This window comes from Pyrus communis, chromosome 17 (assembly GCF_041283825.1).
Source record: "Pyrus communis isolate YQ-2024b chromosome 17, ASM4128382v1, whole genome shotgun sequence".
Lineage (NCBI taxonomy): Eukaryota > Viridiplantae > Streptophyta > Magnoliopsida > Rosales > Rosaceae > Pyrus > Pyrus communis.
The window spans coordinates 10,495,147-10,509,222 of NC_142581.1; the positions used below are offsets into that span (position 1 = coordinate 10,495,147).

Below are 14,076 nucleotides of genomic sequence, written 5' to 3' on the forward strand. Positions count from 1 at the left end.
GGCACCATGAGTTTAATAAAACAAATGAGCCAAATTTCTTCCAATGTTTTTGAAAAGAGAAGGTATGGGATTTGGTTTGTACAATTTGTTCCTCATCGACAGGGAAGAACCAATGATCTTTGAGAAAGTCGGAAGGAGAATGGATCATTAACCATGGAAGTTGAGGAGATGGAGTGCAGGCTGTGCTGCACTTGCTAGCAATTAACATATGCCCAAATTTTTTTCATGGTCCATGCGGTGACATCGCATTTTCAATATGACTTTGTGGTTAAAAAGCTGTCAATTAAAGACTTGGTGAGTCCCATTAGTCATAATAGTCTGCACCTAAATTTCCATTAGTTTTCCGTTAAAAGAAAAACAGTTAGCCTCACTTGTGGGATTAAAATTATCCTTTCAGTCTAAACTAATTAAGGAGGCTAAAACATTATCGTTTGATTTGGTGATGCTTGCTTGTTCGCTGACTACGGTGGGGATGAGTTAGGGACTGTGTTTTATTGTTGATATTTGATAATTAAGATATGGGGCAAACTTTCTTAAAGGTGAAATGGTAAGAGCATTTCCAGTAGTCTCGAACCCTAATTTGAGATTTATTTTAGAATTTATCCGTTGGAGAAAAAAGAAAAAAATATGTGAAAATTCATTTATTTTACCGACTACTCTAGAGTTGTTTTGAGATCTAAGTTACAGAATTTTTAGTCGAGATTCCTTTGTTTTACAGAAAATTTGGTGATGGAACCGGCGTATAACATGTACCAAGTGAAAAAATGACCAGATACGGAACTGGAAACTTAAGGTCATTTCCAATGAAAAAAGGCTAATATAGAATTATAGTCTTGCAATATATATATTTTTTTTTTAAATTAACAGTATCAGGCCATACTTATATATCATCTCCAACCAAAGGGGCTAAACATAGTCTCCTCAATAATTTACTAATTTTAAGTTTATACTTTAAATTTATGGTTAGGTGTAGTCAAACTATGACTTCATACGATTTTAATAGACTTTAAAATCAAGGTGTAGTCAATTAGGATTTTTTTTTTTTTTAATATATCAATATTTTACACTAAGGTAAGGAGGAGTTTGGCTATGCCACACAATGGGCAACCTAATTTGGTATTGAATTCGTCATTCACAAGATTCAAATCTAAGACCTTTCACTTGTAAATGAAGAAAAATACCAACAGAACGTAGTACTGAGTGGCTAGTCAATTAGGATTTTGAAGAAGGATTTTACAAGACTTTGAAATCATAGTGTAGTTAAAATAGAATTTTAAAAATACATCCAAATCCAAGAGTATTTATACATGAACCTCACAGACATCATTAGGAACCATGCTTCTCAGGTTCACTGGAGTTTGGTGGAACTGAAAGCGCGATATCAAACTCCTTTCTTTGCCCACAAGCAGTGAAATAGTTTTCATGGCATCTCGGGCTTCTTTTCTCAATCCAATGCAGGCCCTCGTTCATTCATCTCTCTCAATCCGAATGCATATGGTTTTCCGGACCCATCTCTGAAGTTCTTGCCCGAGCCAGTTGACATACGAGCTTCTTCGAATGGATTCCTTTGCTGCCAGGGTCGTGATGGCTGTAAGGCTTTTACTACATTTGTAATCCTATTACAAGGAAGTGGACAAAACTTCCCAAGCCTAATGCGGATCATGGATTCTTGTATTTGACCTGAAGATGGAGTGCGCACAACTTGGCAGAGGATTTGGGACCCTAGGTCTGATGGATGGAAAGCTATGGATCCATACGTATTATAAACGTGCAAAAAGTTTAACAAAAGTAAAAAAAGAAAAAACAAACAAAAGAAAAAAAGAAAAAAAAACATATAAAAAACCTAGGAAATCAAATAAAGAATCCATACAAATCCGTATAAATCTATCTAAGTCCGTATGTAATTGTAGAGTATATTAAAATCCTTTGAAATCTATCACCTAAAAAAGTACATTAAAATCATCTGAAATCCAAATTGACTACATTACTTTTCAAATCTAGTCGTTGAATTTGGATCAATTATTGTAACTAAGGAGTTGGGCCTCCAAAAAAGGGCTAAGAGGGAGGTCTACATTTGGCTAGTTCAATGCCTTTAGGCCAAATAATGGTCTAGTGGGCTCTATAGAATTATAACCTAGCTTTCGGTTGGAGATGAATTTTTAGGCAAATCAGGCCATTTTTTTACTTTTGGACCTTTAACCATCTCCATTGGAGATGGCCTAATAGTTAAAAATTTGACGACCAATGATCTTAATGCATATTATGTTCCGCTTTGTTCATACTAGAAAATTTCTTTTTTACTTTTTTTTTTTTTTTTTTTTTGGTTGAAAGAAACGATTCATAGAACCTGAAAGCCACCAGGCCAAACAACATACATAATGCTTCCCCACAAGGCCAGGAAACAGAAACCAAGATAAACAAGACACAATGCTACGCCATCCCTCATGACACCAACGTCGTGCCATCTACCAGCGCAAAAAGACTCCTCAACCTTACAAAGGAGGAGAACATGGAAGACCGTCATTGTTCAAAATACCTACAAGCGAAGATGGAGGTTTATCAACCCAGCCGAAGCTGCACATCTCCGGTATTATATTCCTCGCGACGACGTCCGCCACCCTATTTGCTGCTCGTGGAACCCACGACCAGGAGCATGATTGAAAACTCCTCCCAATCTCCAAAACCCGACTAAGAATTGGGAGTAGGTCCCAATCACAACTCAAAAAAGGATAATTAAGGAATCGAATAATAACTTGCGCATCCGATTCAATCACTACCTCATGCAGTTGTAAATTTTTTGCCAGTAAACATCCTTCTAGAATAACAAGAGCCTCCGCCATCACAACAGAAGATGCATGCACCCTCACACTTCGCACCGCTTTGCAACCTAAGAAGCTGTCTTTGACCACTATCCCGACCTTACCGCATAAGGAGTTTCTCTTCCAACAAGCATCAACATTAACCTTCCTCCAATTAGCTGGGGGAGGAGACCATTGAACAGGTTGATGCACACCACGAACATGGCTAATATTACCACCAGCCGACACACGCAGAGAAGAAGAGGCTACCATAAAGGATTATCTAGCAGAGACAATATTCCGAATAGTTTTGACAAGAGAAAGATGTACCTTGTTGAAAATTGCTTCACATATGGCCCTCTAAATATACCAACATGTAAAGACCATATAGGACAGAGTACGGTCGAGGTTCATCTTACAGCCCATATTTTGATTTACAACCGAGCACAACCATCCACTCAAAGTTGAGATAGAACTTCGATCAATCTGGAGATGCAAAGGACCATCCTTCCACACCCTAAATGCCCACAGGCAGAGCAGCAGAATGTGCTCCACTGTCTCATCACGTTCTGCACAAATAGGGCAAATAGGGGATGTAGCGCACCGACGCCGATAAAGGTTGAGTTTGGTGGCGCAAGCATCACGAATAGCCCTCTATAGGAAGTTTCGCAATTTTGGAGGGGCACAACAGCTCCAAACCCAACCCCACACTTGGGGATCAATACTTCAAGAAGAGGAAAGATGATCGAGGTTCACAGTAGGGTGGCGATTGTAACACCACTTCGATCCAGACTTCACTGAAAATGAGCCATTCATTTCGAATAGCCAGATAAGTTCATCCAGTCTCGTAGCTGGCCCCACATAAATGTTAGAGATGGCAACCCACTCTTCCTTCGACACAATATTAGAGAGGAGATCAATATTTCACTCCCTCGAAACTGGATCAATGAACTCCACCACCTTACACTCCCTGTTTATGTCTGTATAAAGGGACGGGTGGGATGCCCCTCTTGTATGCCCGGAACCCATTTATTCGCCCAAAACCTCACCTCTTGTCCTCCCAAAACCTGCCATCTAACACCCTCTAGAATGAGATCCCTCCCTTCTAATAGACTCACCCACGCCCAAGAGGCTCTTCCTCCTCTCTTTGCTTCCAGGAAAGAAACATTTGGGAAATATCTCTCCTTCAGAACACGCACCCATAGAGAGTCAGGATCTTGTATCAATCTCCAACATTGTTTCGCGAGCAAGGCAATATTAAAGTTTTTGAAGTACGAAACCCCATGCCTCACTCCCTTTTTGGCCAACACAAATCTTCCAATTAATCCAATGTATCCCTCGGTCCCGTCCACCAAAACCTTGCCATAGCCGTATAAATTTCATTGCACAAAGAAACCGGCAATCGGAAAACACACATTAGATACATAGGAACAACTTGAACAACCGCTTTGATTAGAACTTCCTTCCCCGCTTGAGATAAAAATCGCCACTTCCAACTTTCAATTTTAGCCAAAATCCGATCTTTAATATACTGCAAGGTCGCCCATTTCAATCGCCCCCAAATTGTTGTGATGCGCAAGTACTTCCCTGGATCATCTACCTTAGGCATATTTAAGATATCACAAAGCTCCAATGCCAATTGAAGCGGAATATTTACTTCAAAATACACAACCGATTTTTGGTTCCTTCGTTGTTTAGGAACAAGAGGGATAGAATTAGAAAACTGCTGATTCATTGTGATCAGGATTAAAAGGACCAAAATGTACAGACATATGAGTCAAATGTCAAGTGTCAAGTTTTTCCTCTCAATTATTTCAACATACATCTCTATTAACACTACAAAAAGAAAATCAATGATGGAAACATAGAGAGAAAATGAGATTAACAATTTAAATCCTTTGAAAGGACGTATTATTAGTGGCTCAGTCCCATAAGCAGTTAAATGGCCTAGAATACGAGAAAATCTGTTGTGTCACCGAAACATTCTCTTGCCTATATCTCCCTTATGTATATGAAGTTAAATGGCCTAGAATACGAGAAAATCAGATTTTCTTACCGAAACATTCCCTTGTGTATCCTTATGTAATATGTAGTGTTAATCTAGCGATCAATTATATATATGTTGGTGTGCTCTTTTCAAACTCCTCAATTAGCCATAAATATTTTAAAAGGAAAACTAATGATAAGGGCTTGAAAACTTTGAATGTTAACCAAAAATCATATAAGAACTTTATTTAATGGTTAGGACAAAGCCCAATATTAAACTAGTCCGATTAAAATGACCCAAACAACAAATTTTCGATTTTGCCCCGACGGCAGTCTTATCCGTTTATCATCGTTGTTCCTTTCTTCTCTGCTATTCCCTACCGCCATAACCTCAAATCTCTCATCTCCTTTCATCACCAACAGGAGCCGCAAAGCGAGAGAGACTGCGGCTGGGAGGGTCGCGGCGGCTCCTGCGGAAAATGAACTTAGTAACCCAGCAATTAATTCGTGGACGTGAAACAAAGGGAGGACGATAACCGTCGAGTCTGACTCAGTGAGTTTGTAGACCGATTTGATGTTCTGGACCGAGGAGGCCAAATTGAGCTACATTAAGGGGACTCCCTTGGGCCGGCTCGTGGTCCCCGACGTGTGGAGGAAGAGCGCCACGTCGAAGGGGTCGTTGACGAGTTGCGAGACCGAGTTGAGGCTTCCCTCAGTGGCGGAAGAGAGAGTGATGTGGTTGGCGGCGGTAGACATGTTGGTGGTCACGTGAAGGATGTTGAGCTTGGAAGAACCCGTTTGGGCCGCATGAATCAGTTCTTTCGGCATGATCAGGAGCTTCGATTCCTAGTCGGAGAAGTAGAACTCGAACTCCTCCGCCGTGTACGCCGCACCGAATCACCGCCAAAAACATCACAACAAACTACAGAAAAGACAAAAAAAAAATCCGTCAGAATTTTTTTATCTAATTTAAAAACTTGTTTGTTTGCGGACAAAATGATGCGATATGTACCTTGACGGTGTTGGGGAAGGTGAGTGCTTTGTGCAATTCAGGTCCTTTAATGCCATCATGTGTTTGATCTGCATGATTTTTGGTAGTTCTGATCATTTTATCAAATGGGTTATTTTTGGATCAATGTGAACTACAGAGCAGAAGAAGCAGAAATTTTCTAAGATTAAAATTGGACTGGATGATGCCGAAGCTTTGGTAATATGCTGAACAGCATACAAATTTCACTTGTTTTTGTTTTTTCTGGAAAGCTTCATGGTTTATATACTTTCCTTGTTTCTTTATGTGAATGAGTTATGGGATTTCTTTTGGGGGCTTACTGGGTAGTTTCTCGTTCAAGTGTTTGAAATAGAAACCGTTGACTACTTGAACTACCTCTGCTACTATGGCAATAACAAATTGATATGAAAACTGAGCCAAAATTGTGAATTCGAACCAAAATAACTTGCACTATTTTTGGAAGGAACAAAATAAACACTATTTCTGGAACTACAACAAAATAACTATACTATTTATGAAATTGAACCAAAATAATCCACACTATTTCTGGAACTACTGTAAAAAAACCCACACTATTTATGAAACTAGACCAAAATAACCCACACTATTTATGATATTATAGTAAAATAACCCACACTATTTATGAAACTAGACCAAACTAACCCACACTATTTATGAAACTATAGCAAAATAACCCACACTATTTATTAAACTAGAACAAAATAACACACACTATTTATGAAACTAGACCAAAATAACCCACACTATTTATGAAACTAGACCAAAATAACCAACACTACGTATGAAACTATAGCAAAATAACCCACACTATTTATGAAACTAGACCAAAATAAACCACACTGTTCATGAAACTATAGCAAAATAACTCACACTATTTATGAAACTATAGCAAAATAACCCACACTATTTATGAAACTAGACCAACATAACCAACACTATTTATGAAACTATTGGAAAATAACTCACACTATTTATTAAACTACACCAAAATAACCCACACTATTTTTTGAAACTATAGCAAAATAACCCGAAACTATAGCAAAATAACCCACACTATTCATGAAACTAGACCAAAATAACTCACACTATTTATTAAACTAGAACAAAATAACACACTATTTATGAAACTATAGTAAAATAACTCACACTATTTATGAAACTAGACCAAAATAACCCACATTATTTATGAAACTAGACCAAAATAACCAACACTATTTATGAAACTATAGCAAAATAACCCACACTATTTATGAAACTAGACCAAAATAACGCACACTGTTCATGAAACTACAGCAAAATAACCCACACTATTTATGAAACTATAGCAGAATAACCCACACTATTTATGAAACTAGACCAAAATAACCAACACTATTTATGAAACTATAGCAAAATAACCCACACTATTAATTAAACTAGACCAAAATAACACACACTATTTATGAAACTATAGCAAAATAACTCACCCTATTTATGAAACTAGACCAAAATAACCAACACTATTTATGAAACTATAGCAAAATAACTCACACTATTTATTAAACTAGACCAAAATAACCCACACTATTTATGAAACTATAGCAAAATAACCCACACTATTTATGAAACTAGACCAAAATTACCCACACTATTTATAAAACTATAGCAAAATAACCCACACTATTTATTAAACTAGAACAAAATAACACACACTATTTATGAAACTATAGTCAAATAACTCACACCATTTATGAAACTAGACCAAAATAACCCACACTATTTATGAAATTAGACCAAAATAACCCACACTCTTGATCAAACTAGACCAAAATAACCCACATTGTTCATGAAACTGTAGCAAAATAACCCACACTATTTATGAAATTATAGCAAAATAACCCACACTATTTATGAAACTATACCAAAATAACCAACACTATTTATGAAACTATAGCAAAATAACCCACACTATTTATTAAACTAGACCAAAATAACCCACACTATTTATGAAACTATAGCAAAATAACACACACTATTTATGAAACTATAACAAAATAACCCACACTATTTATGAAACTAGACCAAAATAACCAACACTATTTAAGAAATTATAGCAAAATAACCCACACTATTTATTAAACTAGACCAAAATAACCCACACTATTTATGAAATTAGACCAAAATAACCCACACTATTTATGAAACTATAGCAAAATAACCCACACAATTTATTAAACTAGAACAAAATAACACACACTATTTATGAAACTATAGTAAAATAACTCACACTATTTATGAAACTAGACCAAAATAACCCACACTATTTATGAAACTAGACCAAAATAACCAACACTATTTATGAAACTATAGCAAAATAATCCACACTATTTATGAAACTATAGCAAAATAACCCACACTATTTATGAAACTAGACCAAAATAACCCACACTATTTATAGCAAAATAACCCACACTATTTATTAAACTAGACCAAAATAACCCACACTATTTATGAAACTATAGTAAAATAACCCACACTATTTATGAAAATAGACCAAAATAACCCACACTATGTATGAAACTAGACCAAAATAACCCACACTATTTATGAAACTATAGCAAAATAACCCACACTATTTATGAAACTAGACCAAAATAACCAACACTATTTATGAAACTATAGCAAAATAACCCACACTATTTATGAAACTATAGCAAAATAACCCACACTATTTATGAAACTAGACCAAAATAACTCACACTATGTATGAAACTAGACCAAAATAACCCACACTATTTATAGCAAAATAACCCACACTATTTATTAAACTAGACCAAAATAACCCACACTATTTATGAAACTATAGCAAAATAACCCACACTATATATGAAACTAGACCAAAATAACCCACACTATTTATGAAAGTAGACCAAAATAACCCACACTATATATGAAACTAGACCAAAATAACTCACACTATTTATGAAACTATAGCAAAATAACCCACACTATGTATGAAACTAGACCAAAATAACCCACACTATTTATGAAACTATAGCAAAATAACCCACACTATTTATTAAACTAGAACAAAATAACACACACTATTTATGAAACTATAGTAAAATAACTCACACTATTTATGAAACTAGACCAAAATAACCCACATTATTTATGACTAGACCAAAATAACCAAAACTATTTATGAAACTATAGCAAAATAACCCACACTATTTATGAAACTAGACCAAAATAACTCACACTATTTATGAAACTATAGCAAAATAACCCACACTATTTATGAAACTAGACCAAAATAACCAACACTATTTATGAAAGTATAGCAAAATAACCCACACTATTTATTAAACTGGACCAAAATAACCCACACTATTTATGAAACTATAGCAAAATAACCCACACTATTTATGAAACTAGACCAAAATAACCCACACTATTTATGAAACTATAGCAAAATAACTAATTAATCTATAACAAAATAACTCACACTATTTTTTAAACTAGACCAAAATAACCCACACTATTTCTGGAAGTGAACAAAATAAACATTATTTCGGAACTACAGCGAAATAACCAAACTATTTCTAATACTAAACCAAAATAAGCCACTATTTCTGGAACTATAGTAAAATAATTCACATTATTTCTGAAACTACACGAAAATAACTCACATTATTTATAAAATAGAACAAAATAAACGCTATTTCTAAAACTTTGTGGTATATTATCCGTATAAACGTGATAAATGCATTATTTTCTATTACAAATGTGCATTTGTCATGTCTCACTAATTCATAAAAAAATTTAAACGAGAGTGCCACACCAACAAACAACAAGCTTTGCTACCATTCGCTGTCAAAGCACCAAACCTTCTCTCTCTAGATGAGTCTGGATTCCCTTTCTCTCGTCACCCTCTCTTCCTCCGAATCTGCAGAATTATGCCACTTTTCCTTTTCTTTTCTTGGAATTTGTTACACAAATTTGCAAAGAACTTGATCATCACCTTTCCCCTCATTTTTATTTTCGAAAAATGTTACACATTGTCGCCATCAATAAAATGATTGCAATTCAATCTATCATCAATATCATACATGCTTGATTTACTTTAGAAATGGATGCATGGTTTAAATTCCATACTGATTGAAGGAATTCTTGCGATATTAAGTCTTTTTACATACAAAAATAGCAATATTCTATGAATTAGAAAAACATACAAAAATAGCAATATTTTATAAATTAAAAAAAAAACAAAAATCTTCTAAAGCTCACTTAAAAAATCAAAATTTCTACATCCCCATAGTGAAACAAGGATGGTTGGTTTTGTTTATTAGTTTGGCACGTGTGGTAGTTGGACTAATGAAAGGGGGATGGTGGACGCCAGAGGAAAATGGAAGGGGGGATGGTGGACGCCAATTCAGCACCTTCATATTTAATAAGATAACAAGCTTTCTCCATCATAAAAAAGGTGACAGGCTTTCCGTTAGGGACACGTTTGGAAGAAAAAAAATTATTGTGTTGGGCTTTTAGTTCAGCCCATGAGCTTTTATGTTTACAGGGCCTGTTATATGAATAGTTTGTCCTTATGATTAAATTGTAAGTTCTTTTGGTTAAATAATAGTTTATGGTGGTTTTTTTGTTAAATTAAAGTTAGTCCAAGCCCTTTTCATTAAAGTTTCCTATTTTAAAACTACCACTATTACGTTGAAGACTACACGTAAGGGCACTAACCATCCCATTACAGCATAACACTGACATCATGTTTGCATTTAACGCATACTATGAAGATGTTTATTTAGTTGTTGATGGGTTTAACTCTCGGAATCTTTTAGTATACGCCGATGTATAATATACTATATTAATATTCTTAATTGTACATCAATTCTTTATTTATCTGATAAGTGTCTTACATTGGAGCACCATAGAATTTCCTAAACTCACAAAGTAATATTCAATTTGATCAAATACAAGTCAATCATAGCAACTCTAAACTTTTAGCTAACAAAGTGCACATGCATGTTACTCTTTCTACTACTATGTTAGTTAAGACAGAAATAATTTCAAAAACAAGTAGTTGGACATTTTATTTCAATATATAGAACACTTGTGTTGATAAAATGATTTGAACTGATGACCTTTGTATATATGTATAAAGTAAGGTTGTGAACTCTACGAAGTAACAACATTGTTTGAATGAAAGACAAAACAAAACGGCTCCGGACTCCGGTGAAATATGCCGCACCATGAATGTAAGGTGTTCCCGAATTGAACAAGAGTAATGCTAGGGAGACCAAATTTATAAATTAAATTTTGTAAACCAATGTGGTTGTTAATAATTAGGATTATTACTTAAGTGTTGATTAACATGCTTATTTTCTATTGGTGACACGTCATTTGGTTTGCAAATTTGGTTTAAAAATTTAGTCTACTTAGCATTGCCTATTGAACAATATAGATGAATGTTGATGGTCCCTTGTGTCACCAACTGATGGTCATTTGTGCAAATTTGGTTTAAAATTCTAGTCTACTTAAGAATGATCTATGAGATGCAATTTGAAAAATATACAGTTCAGATTGTTGAAGTTCGATATAGTATGAGCCCCTCAACTAATCCCCAATAAAAAAAAAATGGAAATCCTTCCTTTAAAGCCTCCTATATTTGTGTTTCTGGAAACACTAATGCAGCAAATTGACTTGTATTTGGTGGAATGTGTCTATTTGGAGAATGATTATGTCTTTGCATCTCCAATATATCTCTTCTCTTCGTTGGGATGGTCCCTACGGAGTTCGGAGGAGGATGGATTGAGGAAGACGGTGGACTGGTTCGTGAAGAATCCGACCGGCGGGAAGATGTCAAAAATTATTGTCTTGTTTCTTCTTGGAATGCCGATCATGTGTGTATCAATAGCTTTTAGGAATTCATTGCCGGAGGCAATGAAAGAAATTGAAACGAACAAAAGAAATTAAAACGAATAAACAAGTGATGTAAACAGAACAAGAAAAGAGCATAAAATGATTGTTACTTGGAATGCAAGGCAGGATTGAGGAATTAAGCGCAACAGGCACTAAAAGAAAACCCAAATGGATTTGGAAAACAGAAAGGCTAAGAAACAAAAAGAAAGGGCAAGCAACTAAGCAAGCACCAAAACTAGAAAGGAAAAGCATGATCACAGTACCAAAAGCACCACTAACCTGAAGAAGACATCTCTTGAAAACTAGGGATCTTCTGCAGCTCTCCTCAACTGGATGCAAGTCACTCTTTCAAGCAGGTAATTATACACAAAATCAAGGCTGGTTGCCCGATTCACAAACATTAAACACAAACTTTCTAGTTTCGATTTTTCCCTTTGGCAATTTGATTTCTAACTCTCTCTCTCTCTCTCTCTAAATATTCCTTATGAATTAGGAAATTTTATTTCCTTTTTATGGATGTTATTTCTAGTAGGATTCCAATATCAACAGGAGTTATCATGAGCACTATATAAAGAGTTGTTTGAGATGTATTGGTTACATCATCGATTACAATCAAAACTTGTAGCTTGAGCAATCACACTTCCTATCTCTTTCTTTCACCTCAATAACAAGTTCATCAACATGATTTTCGGTCGTAAGAGTACCAAAGGGCGAAAGACTATCGAGTTCGATCTGCCACAGGAGGGGAGTGATGTGTTTGGTCACAGTGGGAACCAAAATCAAAGTGACAAGGAAGAAAGTGGAAGCAAAAAGAAAGGTGGCTTTGTAAGACCATCTTCAAAGGAGATGTCAAATATGCCAAATAGGTTCAAAAGACATTCAAGTGTTCTCCAATGGATATGCCGTATATGATGTGGCATGTGAGTCATTTGACTCCTTGCTTTCTAGCTGCTTTTTTTTTTTTTACAGCAAACAAAGGAGTCAAATATATTTAATTGATTTTTTTAATGCATCAATCTCATTAACAACCAATAGAATACAAACTAAAACTAATTTTGAATTTTTTTTAATAGTTAATGTAACTCTAGGCCCAGTAAAATAATAAAATAAATATTTGACACATCCATTAGAAAAGAAGAAGATTTAGCACTTGTATTCAATTTGCCACATCAACCAACAAATAAAATTTTGACATACTGTATTTGACATATCCTTTGGAGATGCTCTAAGATGGCTTAAAAAAAGTCTACATAAAAAGCGCGATTGTGCCCGTAACAAAAGCAAAGGTTCTGAGGAACGTGGAAATAAAAAGCCACAACACCTATGATGATGACGATAGTGAAGGTTCGCATGACTTACATCTGGTAACAATCTTGAAGTATGAAGAACAAATGTAAAGAAATCGAAGAACTCATATGAGTGAGAGAAAGTAGAGAGAGAGAGAGAGAGAGAGAGAGAGAGAGAGAGAGAGAGAGAGATGTAAAGCTTTGTATTTCATAATGCTTATTACAAGTGTCTTACAAGGTATTATATAGACACCTAATGTATCACAATTACTCAATTACCCTTAACTAACTCACTCCTATTTGCAACTAACCCAACTAACTGATTTCATCAAATCTTAACAAGTGTCAAGCAATCATGGTTATTACTCCCCCCTCAAACGCAGTTGGGGACCCAAAACTAAGTTTGACAGAACTTGTTGTTGCAACTTAAGAAATTGAGCTAGAGCTATTAAGAGTAATTGAGCCAAAACCATTGTAGTGAGCTCCCAAATTGAGAGTATGACAGTGTTTAACAAATGTAGGACTATGCAATCTTTTGGTCAGAATGTCTACAACTTGATCTTTGGTCGGAATGTATTGAATTCTTGTATCCTTCCTTTGAACTTTTTCTTGAACAAAGTGATAATCTGTGTCCAAATGCTTTATTTTCAAATGAAAAACTGGATTTGAACATATAGCCAATGCTGACAAGTTATCACAATGCAAGCATGGAGGAATAGGAAGATATTGATGAAGACATTTGAGAACTGATATAATCCAAAATACATCGGATGCACAATGTACCAGAGCCTTATACTCAACTTCAGTTGAACTTCGTGAAACTATTGACTGCTTCTTGGATTGCCAGGATATAGGATTCGATCCCAAGTATACTACATAACCTATAATGGATCTCCTTGTATTTATATATGTAGCCCAGTTTGAATCAGAATAAGTTCATATGGAAAAGTCTGCACTCCTTGTATACTTCAAACCACAATGTATTGTCCCTTGAATATATCTCAGAATCCGTTTGACCAGATGAAAATGTATATCGGTAAGATTTGTCATGTATTGACACACCATA

General features: G+C 35.3%; 1 protein-coding gene and 1 pseudogene across 1 annotated transcript; both read right to left on the reverse strand.

Moving 5' to 3' along the window:
• Window positions 1-2,492: 2,492 nt before the first annotated feature.
• LOC148689450 (uncharacterized) lies at window positions 2,493-3,071 on the reverse strand. Its single transcript, XM_088688472.1, has one exon. The coding sequence runs from the start codon at window positions 3,069-3,071 to the stop codon at window positions 2,493-2,495; it is 579 nt and encodes a 192-aa protein (XP_088544598.1).
• Window positions 3,072-5,026: 1,955 nt separating this feature from the next.
• On the reverse strand, window positions 5,027-5,675 carry LOC148689451 (putative CoA ligase CCL9 pseudogene; annotated as a pseudogene).
• Window positions 5,676-14,076: the final 8,401 nt, after the last annotated feature.

Bases quoted from the DNA above. Each gene is read 5' to 3' on its own strand.
- LOC148689450 (XM_088688472.1), bottom strand. From the start codon at position 3,071: ATGGTAGCCTCTTCTTCTCTGCGTGTGTCGGCTGGTGGTAATATTAGC.